The sequence below is a fragment of the Canis lupus genome, chromosome 36, assembly GCF_003254725.2.
Source record: "Canis lupus dingo isolate Sandy chromosome 36, ASM325472v2, whole genome shotgun sequence".
Taxonomy (NCBI): domain Eukaryota; kingdom Metazoa; phylum Chordata; class Mammalia; order Carnivora; family Canidae; genus Canis; species Canis lupus.
Window position 1 is genome coordinate 13,279,669 of NC_064278.1, and position 16,896 is coordinate 13,296,564.

General features: G+C 43.5%; 1 protein-coding gene and 1 pseudogene across 9 annotated transcripts in view; one reads left to right on the top strand and one right to left on the bottom strand.

The window, feature by feature from the left end:
* Positions 1 to 16,896, bottom strand: part of STK39 (serine/threonine kinase 39) — a 323,493-nt gene that overhangs the window by 251,958 nt on the left and 54,639 nt on the right. Inside the window, exon 1 of one of the 9 annotated variants that reach the window (XM_049106332.1) lies at positions 6,931 to 7,063. The exons of the other annotated variants lie outside the window; for them this stretch is intronic. Coding sequence (XP_048962289.1) covers positions 6,931 to 7,048 — 118 coding nt within the window. The 5' untranslated portion in view covers positions 7,049 to 7,063. Of the gene's footprint in view, positions 1 to 6,930; positions 7,064 to 16,896 lie in introns of those variants that run through there. 9 annotated transcript variants of the gene reach the window in all.
* Positions 14,627 to 16,627, top strand: LOC118350648 (glyceraldehyde-3-phosphate dehydrogenase-like; annotated as a pseudogene).

Below are 16,896 nucleotides of genomic sequence, written 5' to 3' on the forward strand. Positions count from 1 at the left end.
CTGTTTGCATTGTGAATTAGACTATAAACATTTTTCATGTTTGTAATTGAATCAGTTGCAACACAACACCCCTCCACGTTATTGAGCCATAAACTCTCGCCTTTAACCTAAGATTAGACATCTGAATCCTCCTTTCTCTTGGTTTTGTATAATAATTTCCAAGGGATAACCCACCTTTGGGTGCAAATAAAAGCCAAAACAATGCCAAATGCAAAAGCTTCAAGACTCTGATTAAAGTCACTATATTTGGTCACTCATTAAATTGCTTATAAAATCATTTATCTGTCAATGATTTGCCAAACCAAGTGAGTAAAAAGAAATCCATCAATTTCATTCAGGGATTATTTACCTAGGATACCAGAATAAGTCACAAAGCAGAACAGGAAATCGGCTGAACCTGCACCAGAGAGCGTGTACTGATTTTTTTATTGAGTGAACGGAATACGGACTCGGAGGACCGTCACCTTCTCTGCGCTGTGATTCTGCCGAAGTCTCAGTCTTCATCCAGTAAGAGTCCACAGGTGAAACACTGCAGGAGACGACTCTGAATGCTTTAAGTACAGTTCTACGCTGACAGAGTTCACTGTATTTAGACACATGTGGGTAATTTAGAACCACATAAATATGTAACACCAATAAATGTCATAGAGAAAATACCATCCTGTACCCTAAAGGTGTCTTTCCTTTAAGGCTTCCTAATCCCTCAAGGCATGGCCACAAAGTGTCATATGCTCTGCAATTGCCACTTTCCCAGCTGTCCTCCGGATTCTTCACCTCGGCATTGTATTTTAGGCAACGCTAAAAGTAGCAGAGGGGCAGAGGGGCAAGGGGAGCTTTCAGGGGCTTTAGCTTCAGAAGGTATTTCATACATCCCCTGATACCCTGACACTTGAAGGGTTACGCTTGCAGCAGCCACGAGGCCGACACCACTGAAGTTTGCTCTCGGCTTTAAAGGGAAGCCACCAGCAGCCTCTCTGTGAAGATTCTCAAATGCCTTGGACACCAGAATGTCGCCTTTTCCATGTATTTTACACACTGTCCTCAACTTGTGAGTCCCCATCATTTCAGGGGAACGTGTGCAGGAGAACAGGAGATGGCTATCCACAGGTCCCATCAGGAACCCCTTAACTCCATCCGGGAAAACTAAGGAAGTTGTTCAGTTTTGCAAACGGTTTCATTTTTCAAAGGCACTGGTGAAAAGGCACCCCTTTAAGGAATTCTATGACGATTCCCTGTACTTTAACATCGTGTCAAGGAAGACTTTCACATCTTCTGCCAAGACTTACACTGAACAAAAACTCCGATAGGACATCCAAATTCTTTGGACAGCTGGTATCCGGCCATATCCAGTATTGCTTGAAAAAATTAAGCTGTCAGCAGGGTCTTGGAAACGTTTGGGCTGTGAGAGTATGTGACTGTCATATTATGTTTCACGATAGTATCTGACCTGCATTACGATTCCTCATATTCTCCAGCAAGAAGCAAAACGAGCAAAAAGGGCCAATGAAATAATGTTTTATTTCCATTCACCTCAGTTTCTCTCTTGATCGTTAAAGTTAACACTCCCCTGGCTTTTTTTAAATCTGTGTATCAAAAATTCTGTAGCATAATATTTAAGAAGTGGTTAAATACAAAAACAAACAAACAAAAAAAACAATCCATGGAAATATTAAATGCTATGCCACTGGTCTCAGAGCTCAGCACACTCTAAATCTACAGGACATGACCATACCCAACTACCATCTACCCTCAACCCTGAAACAAATGTATTTAAAGGATACCACGAGTTAAAATTGGAATTAAAGGGACGCCTGGGTGGCTCAGTGGTTGAGCATCTGCCTTCAGTTCAGCTTGTGATCCCGGGGTCCTGGGATCGAGTCCCACATCGGGCTCCCCATAGGGGGCGTGCTTCTCCCTCTGCCTGTGTCTCTGCCTCTCTCTGGGTCTCTCATGAGTAAATAAAATAAATAAAAAATAAATAAAGTTGGAATTAAAGAAACCCCATTCACTTAAGAAAAGTCTTTCTTTCTCATCTTCTATCACCATTTAAGCAGTACACATTCACCTTTTATTTTTGCACCAGCTTATAAGTAATCATATTTTCCCTACTTGGTTTCATGATGATGAAGTCCACAGAAACGTCTACCTGCTGTGGGCTCGAGGACCCAACGTTATGGGACAGAACAATGACATCCTGCTGCTCAGGAGACCAGGACGTACCAACTAGCATCTTATCCGTGGGACTGAGATCAGCCCAGGACAACCTGACTCTTTGGTCTGCACACTTTTGATGTAAGATTCACATTCAGTTTCAAACTCAATAAATTCATGTGACAGGACTTTAAAGAGTTGGTTTGGCGGCGAGGGGGAAGGAGAGATGCCAACAAGGAGTTAAAACTTTAAAGGCGCGTCTCACATGGTTTACATTTTCCAAGGACACTCCCCAGTCGAGTTTTAATTTTTACCTCACACTTTCATTTATTAAGTAAATGACGGAAATTCCTTCCGAGATTTTCTTTTTAAATATTTTGGATTCGCAGCCACCCGCAGAGGCCAGGCCTCAGGCTGGCAGCAGGACACTGCCCAGTGGGAAGGCGCGGGTGACGCACACCCAGCACGGAGGGCTTTCTCTGCAGACACACGCAGCCCAGGAGAAGCACCGAGATGTATCCCTGGGCAAACCAGGGATGTTTATTTGGTCCTTCTGTCAAGAAATTACAAACACTCATTTCAGGACTTAGCAAGCTCTGGTCACCACAGGCCCACTCAGGGACCAGTGAGCCAGCCTCCCCCCCTCCAACCTTTTAAAGAGTTGTAGGAAGAGACTCCTTAAAATACTAGTACAGGGACTATTCTAGGTTACCAGGCACAATTCAGTGAAAAAAGAGAGAAACCAGAATAATTTGCAAGTGGACCGAATCTGGTCGATTCTATCTCGTTCCTAAAGGAATGCAGTTTGAAGGTGGGAGAAAACCCATCCACCTTACACTTCTTTTTCCCCAAAGCTGCCTAAAACCCTCATTGAGAATATACACCACCTATCCTCCAACCTGCCCCTCTCACCCCCCCAGATCACAAGTCTAGCAGCCAATGAACAAAGAGATTTTCCCAGCCTGGGTTCCTGAATTGGTTCCCAAAAGACTTAGGACTGAATCAAAACAATCTTCAAGGAGACCATCCAATAAAAAGATATTTCTAGTTGCCATTAAAGCAAGAACAAAGAACAGTTTTGTCCTGCTTCAAAGAGCTCTAACAGATTACCCTCTACCAATGGCCCCAGAGAACAGAAAAGAGCCTGAGAAGGGCTTCCCGGGAAGACAGAGGGCCCTCCTCGGTGCTCGCCCAGCAGCACACAGCCAGGATCCAGCCCTGTCCACCTGCAAACCCCCTGTATCAGAACCAGCTGAGTTACTGTGAATAAGAAAAATGCTGGGATTTGGTCAAACTTCCCAAATGGAATCTCTGGGGGTGCAGCCTGAGGACCCACATTCTTCAACAGGCTCCCCGGGAACTCTTCTGCAAAATCAAGTCTGAAAACCACCAACAAACTCAAAACTAACCTCTGCAGATCTCCCAAAGTTCTGACTCTCTTCTCCAACACAGACCATGGGCAGAGTAAATTAAATCACCACGTCCCTCCACTGACTCACAAACACTAATGATCATTCATATATAGTCCCTTCACTTTTACTCTGAATAACCCTAGGAAGTATTTCACTCCCATTTTCTGCCTGAGGAAACAAAGACTTGGGTCAAACTCCCTAAGTAGCAGAGTAAAGATTTGCATCCAGGTCTCTTCTGAAGTGGAAATGTTTTCCTTCCATGTGACTCTCTCTGATAAGCGGGGGAAGTAACTAACCATTTTCTTGTTCTCCTACTGGTCATTTACATAGTCAGTCACGATGCGTCCCCCCCAAATTCCACTCCAAAGATAACCACATCCATCATATGCAGCAGCTTCCAAACTGCTAGAACGTTCTCTCTGAATCGGGTTACTACAATTTAACAGACTCATAAAAAATTTTGGAAAACATCTGGAGAGGGATCCCTGGGTGGCGCAGCGGTTTGGCGCCTGCCTTTGGCCCAGGGCGCGATCCTGGAGACCCGGGATCGAATCCCACATCGGGCTCCCGGTGCATGGAGCCTGCTTCTCCCTCTGCCTATGTCTCTGCCCCTCTCTCTCTCTCTCTGTGACTATCATAAATAAATAAAAAAAATTTAAAAAAAAAAGATTAAAAAAGAAAACATCTGGAGAGATTAAAAAGAGAGAAACGAGGCCATAAGACAATTTTAACAGCTGAGATTAGGCTGGGAGAATAAGAACATATGCAGAAGATGGTGAGTACACACTTTCATCTCCACTTCAGAGCAACTAAGTGAAGCATAAGGGACAAGTTAGATGAGCAATGAACTTTCTGATGGAGAACATTATAATAATGGCATGAAGGTCAGATAATGCCATGGATGGGAAGATTTAAAAAAAGAATCTATCAAAAAAAAAAAAAAAGAATCTATCTATCTAGGGCAGGGTTTTTCAAACTTTGGACATTGAACATCCCAGAGGATACAGGAAGAGAAGGCCAAAATCTCCCTCATTTGACAACCATAGCTCTAAAGAGTCAGAAGGTTTCTGCCTACAAGAGGGAAGAAAGCCAAGTGAGGTGGGGAAGAAACCAGATGTCCTTTCCAAGTATCAAGGTCGTGGCCAACCCAGTCATTGACAAGTGAAACTGAGGGAAAAATCGAGGAACCCAGATTACCCAGAAACCGGATGATCCACTGCCCTCTTTCAGGAAAACAACAAAAAGGAAGAAATGGAGATAAAAGAACGGAAGAGGAATCACTTTGTCTTACGGGGCCCAGTTATGTAAAACCAGGGCTCCACAGACCTCAGTTCCTAGGACGGCCTTCTAGTCGAGGTTGGGTTTACGAGAAAGGACATGTCACAGCCGTCACCAATGTCAGAGCTGAGGCCTCTTATCGTTTTAAATGGTGTTGACGTGACACCGAGACTGAACACTCTGGAATGTGAAACATGGGAAGAGAAAAAGAAGGGAGAACACAGAGCCTTCTCTCTCTTCGAGGCCCACAGCCACTTGAAACCAAAGAAAAGGTTATAAGATTCGGAGAATCAATGTGTGTTCTTGAAATGCTTGTGAAAGGCACCGCGTGCTTGCACAGCCGAACAACTACAGGAATTCCAGGAGGTCTAACAGGGACAGGCGACTTGTCAATCGGCAAGTACACAAGGTGCTACAACAGAACCCTACAGAAAGCCAAGGTCACCACACCAGGCCTTGCACCGTGGGGCATACAGCTTAAGGCAACTTTATAAGTGGGCGCTGAAAACATGCCAACGAGAGGTGTGGTCTGTGCCTGCCAAGGTTGTCCCATGCTGGCCCCTCAACATTTCACCACCATCACCAAAACGAAAGAAAGAATCTGTCACTCAAATAGGAAGGCCAGGTAAACCGACAGGAAATCTATCCAGAGCAGAAACGAGTGCGACCCAATCTCCCACCCAGGGAATCCGAGGTGGAAGATGCATGGAAAGCAGGATCCTGGGTCTAGAGGGCAGCTGGGCGTCTGGGAGTCCACCACCACCTGGAGGCCAGCAGTGCTTCTCCTACCAGCAGGGTCACTCCACCATTCACTATTCACCAAGCACAAGAGCGTTCAGGTCAACAAGAGAGAAATGCTAGTCCCCATACTTAAATCTGATTAGACATAAAAGCAGTTGAGAGAGAAGGAGATCATTCTTCCTGGTTCTTTATTTGCCACTTCAGATGCTAATGATGCATACATGCTTTGCTCCAAGGCAAAATTTAAATCCCTGGATGTCCTTTCTCACTACATCCAACAAATTTCTTTGGCAAGTTTTCTAGGCTTTCCTTTGTGTGTGCTCAGGAAATACAAATTCTTTGAATAATGGTGTAAACCAAACATAATTAAGCAATATGCTGCACGGAAGTTTACTTTGAAATGCATGGAAAAAGCACTAATATGGATTGATGGGTGGACAGAGGAGGTGGACAGATGGAAGAGTGATAAAGCAAGTATGGTAAAGCATTAATGGTGGATTATAGGTGATGGATTTGTGAGTATTCACTGTAAATTTTTCTAACTTTGCTGCATGTTTGAAAATTTTTCATAAGAAAATACTGAAAGCAATTTTTAAGATATATGTATTTCTAAGAGAGAGAGAAACAGACAGCATGCATGTATGTGCCAGGAGTAGGGGCAGAGAAAGAGAGGGTCTTAAACAGACTCCCACGCTGAGCATGGAGCCAGCCCTACCTGGGGCTCAGTCCCATGACCCTGAGATCACAACCCGAACTGACACCAAGAGTCAGATGCCCAGCTGACACCACCACCCAGGCATCCCTTGAAAGCTATTCTTACATAAACCTGCAGGATTTATCTTGGAAGAATATGTAATGACAGGGGGAAAATCAATAATATATTTAATAGAAATAACAGATTATAAAACATCATGTACAATATAATACCACTTTTGTGAATATATAGCAAACACCAAAATACTATTTTCTCTTTTGGAGATGGAATTATGGGTGACTTTTCTTTGCTTCTTGTGCTCTTCCTACATTTTCCAATTTTTCTTCAATGAGCATGTATCATGTTACAATTAAAGGAATTACTTGGTAATATTAAAGTTTAAAAAAAACAACATCTCTAAAGCCAAATTTAAATTACTTACTATCGAGAATTATATAGATGGTAAGTTTTGTTACAGTGGGGTTTTTTTTTGTATATACAGGTTCACTTCCCACAGTAGCAGATTTTGGAAAAGCAACTCAGCAGAAGACAATCCTGCTCTTGACAATGAAGACAACAGGGAAATGGGTTTTAGCACTCAGTTCCTTTCAAGCACATTTTCAAGTCAAAGCTCCCAATTCGAATAAATCCTACCTGCCCTATAACATCCATCTGGTTTACCACCAACGCAAAGTGCACTCCCTGACAGCAATGTTCTCATGAGGGCCTCCTTCAGTCTCCAGAAAAGTCCACAGCTGGCACATCTACCCATGTTTCTTTGTCCAGGGCACACTTCCTGATGAGTTAAGTGTTGTAGCAGAAATGAGATCAAGACTTGCTGCTGGGCCGACTCTGAACAAACCACATGACCCCTAACTCTAAAACGAGAGTACTTGTCTCACATACTGAAGTCTCTCTGCATTCTTTAACATTTACAGTGTTACAGATCTATGGAACAGACACCTCACATTCCACTCAGTTCTACAAGAGAATAAAGGAATCAAAAAAACAAGAGTTTTCTCAAGGATATATTTGAGGATCCAACGTTCAAAGACAGTGATCAATCCAAGGTGGGTATGGAGGGAAGAGAGAATTCACACACATCTCCAAGCTTCTCATGATGCCGTTCCAAGGGAATAGAAACACCAACTCCATTAACATGAATTGGGATCCACAATATGAGCATAACCCTAAGTAAATCCACTGACTTTATCAGATTCCAACTTCTGGAGAGACTCATTTAATACCCTTTTACCTTACCCGGTACAACTTCCTATGTGCAAAACCAGTCAGAAAGCTGTGAGCCTTGCAAGCAGCTGAGCACGGGAAGTGAAAGCCACCTGCTCGGCTATATAAATGACCGAGGTTGGATTAAGCATTCCTCTTAGTACTCACGAACTGCTACTGGTAATCTTTTATGCCATTTGCATTGCTTTCATTATTTCTTTAATTTTCTTTGTTGTTATTGCATTAAAATTTCAATTACGGGGATCCCTGGGTGGCTCAGTGGTTTGGCGCCTGCCTTTGGCCCAGAGTGCGATCCTGGGGTCCCGGGATCGAGTCCTGCGCCAGGCTCCTGACATGGAGCCTGCTTCTCCTTCTGCCTGTGTCTCTGCCTCTCTCTCTATCATGAATAAATAAATAAATCTTTAAAAAAAATTCTCAATTACATAAACAGTGAGAATCATCTATATATCCTAACTGGGGAAGTTACTGAGTACCATTTCAAGAGTACTTATAGTTTCCAATGTAGGAGAATTCACCCAAATAGGTGGACTATTTTATAAACACATTAGAGCCCTCTCTTCTTACATCTCATTTTTACTCAATTTAACCCTTAATTAAGCACCTATTACTTGCCTATTACACAGTGAAGCAAGGCAGCAGACACAGCAATGAGTGAAGAATACCTACTGTCCTGGGGGATGTTGAGTCTCAGTACATACATATATGTACACACACACACACACACACACAAATAATACAAATGCCAACAGAGATCAAAAGTGCTTTGGCAGCTCAGGGGAGTGTAGACAGTCCCCAACTTACGACGGTTCTGCTTAACCATTTTTCAACATTACAATGGTGTAAAAGCAGTATGCATTCAGGAGAATCCATACTTTGAATTCTAAATTTGGATCTTTTCCAGAGCTAGGGTTATGTAGCAGGATACTCTCTCATGATGCTGGGCAGTGGCAGCTGCAGCTCCTGGCAGCCAAGCCATCATGAGAGGAAACAACCAATACACTCACACCCATTCTGTGCTTCACTGTACAGTATTCAGTAAATTACAGGAGATGTTTAACACTTTGTTATAAATAGGCTTTGTTTTGATCTTGCCCAACTATAGGCTATTGTGTGCATTCTGAACACATTTGAGGTAGGGTAGGCTAAGCTATGGTGTTTGGTAGGTTAGGTGTATTAAGTGCATTTTCAGCTTGCAGTATTTTCAATTTATGGTGGGTTTATTGGGATGTAACCCCGTCATAAATTGAGAAAGATCTGTAAATTGTATCCACTGCTTGGTGAAATAAAGAAAAAGTCTTTGTGAAAGAATTATTTTAAATAATTGCCTTGAAATGTGGGAAATGTCAATAATACTGAACATTTATGGAGCAATTAAAATGCACCAGGTGCTGCAGTATTTTGCATACATGACTAAACACTAAGAATCTCAGGAGGCAGCAATGTAGCTACATGTTTCAGATAAGGTCACTGAGACTTGGAAAGTGACTTGTCCAATGCCAAAACAGCTGGTCACAGGTATAGGCTTCAAATCCAGGTCTGCCTACTTCCCAAAACCATGAAGGGAAAACAGAAAAAACTGTTGAGGGGTCCCTGGGTGGGTGGCTCAGTCTGTTAAGTATCCACCTTCGGCTCAGATCATGATTCTGGGGTCTTGGGATAGAGTCAAGCTGGGCTTCCTGCTCAGCAGAGAGCCTGCTTTTCCTTCTCTCTGCCCCCACTCTCTTGCTATCTCTCTCTCAAATAAATAAATAAAATCTTTAAAAAGATAAAGAGAGAAAAAAGAAAGAATGAAAGAATGAATGAATGAATGGCTGAGAAGAAAAAATAAGGATGGGATAGGCAAGATCTCAGAGATGAACCAGAACAGTAAACACTCACACCTGGCTCCTGGTCTGAGCCAGTAGGTCCCTTCTCTGTGGATGTCCTGGGTATAGTAGCAGAAGTAGGGTCACACATTCTAATATCAGTGTCAAGTAATGAACACTCTTGGAAAAAAGATCGTAGAAAGCCAGTGTCCTCATCATGTCTAATATGCATGAGTACAGTCTCCTAATCCTGAGATTTAAAAAACAGTATTAATATGCATTTTTTACACCTCACCACCTAGGCTCTGGCCAAGACAACCTGTCATCGACATTTAAGGATGTCCTAACCTACAAGATCACATCACCCTAAAATGACCAATCGACCAAGTGCACTTTCAGAAACTGATGTCAACACGGCATGAAAATCAACAACAGAACCTTTCTGCCTTTCCTGACAGTACCAATGTGCAATCACACACGTGTGACAGACCCACCATCTCTATCTCCTTCCTCTGCACAAAAGCACTGTTTTGCCTTGCAATAGACAGGGCCGGTGGAGGCCTGGGCCGTGAAAGCTGAGTGACTGCCAATCACAGAGGCGGGGGAAAGCTCCAGCAGCTCCTGCGCTCCGTCAGCAATCAGACCACGGCCCACAACGGCCTAGGGAACACTAAGCTGCTGCAGGAAGGAGAGCTGACATGGGGCATCTCCCAGATTCTCAGAAGTGCACCTCGGTTGTGATTTGGGGCCTGTTTGTTACCGCACCATAGGTTACTACACCATAGCCCAGCCTCGCCTGAGAAAACAAGCTTCGGGACATCAAAGGGCACCAAAAATCCACCTGAAATCAAATTCTCCACCTTTTTCCACCTGAATCCAGAGAAGCCTACAGCCTACATACCTTCTATTTTGGTTAACCTCTAAAAATCTGCTCCTCTCCTTTGCATCCCCAGGCCTGGGTGAAGAAATTGCAGAGGCAGTTTAATAAATTTTTATTGACGGTGATGAAAATCTTAAGCAAAGTCAAATGAATTTTAATAAGTTAGACTTTAAAAAGAATGATGGAAATTCTTGAGAGATCACAGGAAACACGCTTATTTGGGGGGAAAGAAGGCTCAATCGTGAAGCTCAGTGTCTACTTAGATACATACCATTTCACTTGCTATAACATACTAACATAATTGAAAAAAATCTCAATTCCCACCGATGCTGCAAGGGCATGACAATTCTAAAGACATCAAAGCGGATAAAAGAGGCATATAAATGTGCCGATATTTTTGCAAGGATTAGATCACCACTACTCAGAACATACTAGAAACTGATACTCTTCACAAATACCACCCACAATTGTAAAAATTAAAAGCTTAAACCCACAGAATTGTAATGCAAATATCAGAAGTTCACTTCAAAGGTCACTTTCCACCATTTTTTCCCACCCCTTCTTGAAAAGGGCCCACACATGAAGGCCAAGAGAACTGCTATGAAAGGAAATACACGTTGTGGTTCCACACCAATGTCTAGCTTAGACGTACTGCAAATTTCATTACCAGCTCCCAGAGCATACAAGCTACACAGAAACAGCAAGCCACACACACAAGCCTGGAGGTTTATCTACTAGTTAAGCAAACTGTCACTCTTTGAAAAATGGATCTAAAATCCACACTCAGAAAAATCTTTAGCCTCCTTTTTGCTTTCTCTGAGAAAAGCAGGGAAGGTTTTCTTTTTATCTGAAGGACAATCTACACAAAACGATATGCAATTTGATTATTATTCCATCTGCCTTTCTCTGAAATAAGGCAAAAATACACTCAACAAAATTTCAGTCACAAGTGGGCATTGTATCGTTTAAAAAGGAAAGATACCTAATCAGCCCATCTTCCCAGGGGCCATGCAATCCCACTGAAGAAATGGAAACTTCAGTTCCTCTCAACTCAACTCAAAAACCTTGTACCTTCAATAAGCTAGGACAAAAGGGACCAGTAACTATCAGCCAAGACGATAAAAAAAAAAATTCACCCAAAAGGCAAAGCATGACTGTTTTCTCTCCCACCCCACCTGTTTCATTTTAAGAGTATCACTGACCAGGGCAGGATTGCTCAACTTCCCTGCTCAACAGAAGTATATACTGCAATGAGACAGACTATCCTTCATTTCAACCAAATGAGTCAAGAGGAAGTAATATTAATTATTTATTGGTTAGCACATCCACCAAAGACTTACCACCCATGTGCACCTGCTCATAAGCGTCACTGCTGTTCTAGAGTTTCCAAAGCTCACCAACCTTGAGAACACCAGAAAAGCCGGAAGTTCTGTGTTCTCAGCCATGCTTTGTGCCTTTCACCCCCAAAACCAGTGACTTCTGAGTAATATTTGAGGGTAGGAAACATTCCTGTCATAAAGTTACAACCTTATACCTTCATATGCCTTCCAACGTATTCTTTTTTTAATTTTACCTAAGTGTAAGTAGTAAACATAGGTCTACTTCATAAAGCATCATCAACTCCCTGTCTTCTGGTTCCAAGTAGCTCATCGGAGGAAACCTTCACCGTAGCTGTGTGCTAACACCTCTTTCAGCACAGGGCATTCATGTAAATGCTCTTATCCCTGGTCCTGAAAGGAAAATTCAGACACAGACCAGCTGATTCCTTCATAAAACAAGCTGTACCTGTTGTCGGGGTGTGGGTCAAGGTGACAGGGTCTGAGGTGGGAGGGCTCCTTGAAGATAATAGCCCCGCTCTGTCACAGTTACTTAAAAAGTGACTTACTGGGGCACCTGGGTGGCTCAGTGGTTGAGCCTCTGCCTTCGGCTCAGGTCATGATCCCAGGGTCCTGGGATCGAGTCCCACATCAGGCTTCCCACAGGGAGCCTGCTTCTCCATCTCCCTATTTCTCTGCCTCTGTGTGTCTCTCATTAATAAATACACAAAACCTTTTTTTAAAAAAAGTGACTTGCTGATCATTATTCATTTGGGCTTATTGAAAGGACGAGGCAACCCAGTTGAAACTAACATGCAAGAGGAACAGAAATGGTACCTTTAAAAAAAAAAGTATCTCTTCTGTCATCCAGAACCTTTGGTGGTCTCTCACTTCACAAGAAGTGAAAAGAAGGAAGCTTGAGAGGCTTGACTCAAAGACCACACACACCTTCATTTTACAGAGAGAAGCAGCTTGTAAGGCAAAGATTATCTTAATACCTTGTGCCTAGTAAACACAGCAAACACATATATTCAGTTAAGTGTTTATACAAGGTAGTTACTCAAACTTACTTTTCCTGAGAATGTCTCCTCCCGACCTCACCTGCCAGAAAACAGCACCCACCTTCCTCCCAACCTTGATTTTCAATCACTAAGCCCTTCAGAAAGAAGTCTTCTACTCTGGCCCACCACTCCGGAACCACCCCTCCACAAGGAACCTGCCCAACCCAACTCTCCTGACCCTGTGCCCTCCCTGAGCCACCCTGAGATGGAGGGGACCTGGGTTAAATGTCTGAGGAAGGCGTACAGCTCTCACTAGGAAAGCTGTTTAGAGCATGCTTCTAAAAGCACCAAGCTGCAAAAGAACTCATTCGATGTGCCAGGACTAATCTTAACCCCACACTGACAATTCCAAAAGTGTTCATAGCATAAAATAGTAAATTTTAGCTAAAGGTCATGTTTTCAGGCCGTATTTTTAAACAGTAAATTATAATGACAAGTTACACATGAAGACATTCTCCTTATATCAAATCACTGGGGCGCCTGGCTGGCTCAGTCGGAAGAGCATGCAACTCTTCATCTCAGGGTTGTGAGTTCAAGCCCCACACTGGCTGTAGAGATTGCTAAAAATCAATCAATCAATCAATCAATCAATCAATCTTTAAAAAAAAAAAAAAACCTGTATCAAATAACGACTGATAAGGTTTATCTCCCTCCTAATTCCCTTGTTCCTAGTATTGCTGGTTTTTATGTGTATATCCTTCTGGTCCTTTCTCTAGGCATTTTATGCACATATTTTTGAAACCAGAGGACATATAGCAAAATTGTGTAGACTCTAACATAGCTATTCAGGAAAAGAATATTCAATATTCAGTCCTAAGTATATACAGGTTTCCATACTCCTTGTATCCTGTTCTTGGATATATTCCAGCAAGTTCTCTCATAGATCTATGACAGCATGTATAGGGATATTCTCTGCGCTGCTGTGGGTGGGGACTCAGAGATGGAGGAAAAAATTTAAAAACCAATAGGGGAACATATGTCTAGGTAAACACATCAAGCTAAATAGATTAATCATAAGAACATAGTTCTAAATTTTAAAAAATAGTATGAACTAGAGCACAAAACCACTCATGTATGTTTAAAACAGACATAAATACCCTCATTTGCTACAATATCCACACACCTTACATGATTCCTGTGAAGTGGAATAAAACACTTAAAATAGCCCCTGCCACATTTTACGAACTTTGCAAAAATTCACTATTATTAACTAAATAAAAAGATGTCCTCAGTATATTGTAAATTTTCTATGACAAAACCTCATTTACAGTATCATTCTTGCTCCTAAAGAGCTTTCTTTTCCCCTATTAAAAAAAATACATAAAAAAGATTGAAAAATGTTCAAAATGCTTGTAGTACTTATCTAGGAGAGAAATTATACATGCTCCTTGGATTATTTTCTTTACTGGGTCATATTTCTTCAACAAATACATATTATTTTATACTTTTCTTTGGTCCTTAATCTTACTCTCGATTCATGACCAGAAAAAATATAGAAACAATCTAAAAATCCAACAATGTGGAAATAATTCAATTATGGTGCATACAAGTATTTCACAACCACTTTTTGTCAAACGTGGGGCAATAGCATACTGCTGCTTGTCAAAGAGCAGGCTCTGGAACCATACAGAGATCCAAGAGGCCACGGCCAGTAATGGTCAACACGGATTCTGGAGCCAGTCTACCCACATTCACATCCCACCTGCCACTCAGAAGCTGTGCAACCTAAGGCAAATCAGCCTCCCTGAGTCTCGGGCCCCATCTGCAAAATGAGGGTGGTGATAGGGTCCCCTCATACTGCGGCAGTCAATACATGCAAAAGATGCAAAAAACAAACATGCATAAGGTCCACTAACAGATGTCTGTATTTCGCTGAAAAATACATGCATGCACACCAAAGGTCACATATCGTATACTTCCACTTATATGAAATGCCCAGAATAGGGAAATCCTTAGAAATTGAAAGCAGGCTCCCTGCTGCTCCCCGTTGGACAGACAGCCGCCTCCTCCGGTGCAGTGCCCGCCGTGGCCCAAGACACGATGGCGAAGGTCCCAGCGAATGGATTTGGCCGCATCGGCCGCCTGGTCACCAGGGCTGCTTTTAACTCTGGCAAAGTGGATACTGTCACCATCAATGACCCCTTCACTGACCTCACCTCCACAACTCCATGGTGTACATGTCTAGTAGGATTCCACCCGTGGCAAATCCCACGGCATGGTCAAGGCTGAGAACGGGAGACTTGTCATCCATGGGAAGTCCATCTCCATCTTCCAGGAGTGAGATCCCGCGACCATCAAATGGGGTGATGCTGGTGCTGAGTGTGTCGTGGAGTCCACTGGGGTCTTCAGCACCATGGAGAAGGCTGGGGCTCACGTGAAGCATGGGGCCAAGAGGGTCATCATCTCTGCTCCTTCTGCTGATGCCCCCCACGTTTGTGATGGGCATGAACCACGAGAAGTAGGACAACTCCCTCAAGATTGACAGCAATGCCTCCTGCACCACCAACTGCTTGGCTCCTCTGGCCAAAGTCATCCATAACCACTTCAGCGTCGTGGAGGGTCTCATGACCACTGTCTACACCATCACTGCCACCCAGAGGACCATGGACGGCCCCTCCGGGAAGCTGCAGCGTGACAGCCGAGGGGCTGCCCAGAACATCCTCCCTGCTTCCACTGGTGCCGCCAAGGCTGTGGGCAAGGTCATCCCTGAGTTCAACGGGAGCTCACTGGCATGGCCTTCCGTGTCCCCACCCCCAACGTGTCAGTTGTGAATCTGACCTGCCGCCTGGAGAAAGCTGCCAAGTATGACGACATCAAGAAAGTAGTGAAGCAGATATAGGAGGGCCCCCTCAAGGGCATCCTGGGCTACACTGGGAACCAGGTTGTCTCCTGCGACTTCAACAGTGACACCCACTCTTCCACCTTTGACACCGGGGCTGGCATTGCCTCAATGACCACTTCATCAAGCTCATTTCCTGATATGACAATGAATTCGGCTACAGCAACCAGGTGGTGGACCTCATGGTCCACATGGCCTCCAAGGAGTAAGAGCCTCCTGGACCACCAGCCCCAGTGAGAACAAGAGGAAGAGAGAGCCCCTCAGCTGCTGGGGAGTCCCTGCCCTGACTTAATCCACTAACACACTGAGAATCTCCTGACCACCAGTTTACATCCCAGACCCCCTGAAGAAGGGAAGGGGCTTGGGGAGCCCTACATTGTCATGTACCATCAATAAAGTATACTGTACCCCGCCCCCCCAAAAAGACATTGAAAGCAGGCTAGTGGTTGCCAGAGGCAGAGAAGAAAACAAAGAGTGACCGCTGAACAGGTCTAGGGCTTCATTCTGGAATCACTGAAGTTTTGGAACTAAATGGAATGGTTATGTAACATTGTCAATACACTAAATGCAACTGAATTGTTCACTTTAAAAGGATTAATTTTATGCCATATGAATTTCACCTCCGGGGAAAAAAAAAAAAAGAGGCACCACAATGTGTTTTACAAGAACATATATACAACTGAAAGGATAACGTACACAATCAAAAAGGTTGAAAAGGGGACAAGGACTGAGTAAGGCGGATGGCAAAGCGAATGCAACACAGCATCAGTTTGCAAGGGGCCCTAGCCTGGCCTGTCGATGACAGGGTGCCGGGAACTGCAAAGCAGGCTTGCTGAAACCCTCTACACCGGGGGCCCGAACACCGTCTTGGTTGGCTGCCTTTCTTCCTTTCCCAAAGAAATGGTATCCACCTTGCTTCTTCATTTCTTACCCTCTGATAAATCTCTTGGAGCTCTCTTCACGTCAGCACACACCGTGCTTTATCACTGTTTTGAAGTTCTAAGAATGTACCATGATTCACATGTTTTCAGCTTGCTTGGTCTTTTGTACTTGATCATACATAATATGCCAATTAATGAAGATTTCACAATGAAGAATCAGCATGGTATGCAACGGCCTACACCAAAATAAAACCCTATTCTGAAAGAAATTTAAGCTCTAGAGCTATTTTATATGCATCGCCCACTCATCACCACTGCCACCACCCAACAGATGAAAGAGTGCGATGACCCCTTCTTCCATTGCAACGCCCTCCAGACTGAGGTGGATTTAATTTGATTTTTACAGGAAAAAGACAGAAGTTCATTGCCTGATTCCTTGCTCCAAGATGACCCTTCCCTAAGCCTGGTGACCACCTGGCCTGGCTGTTTGGTATTAAGTTGAAAGGCCTGGAATTAGTTCAGAGGATACACACAGTGTTGTAACAAGTCCATGAAGTTCACCTTGGAGCTTCTGGCTCCGTCAACTACCA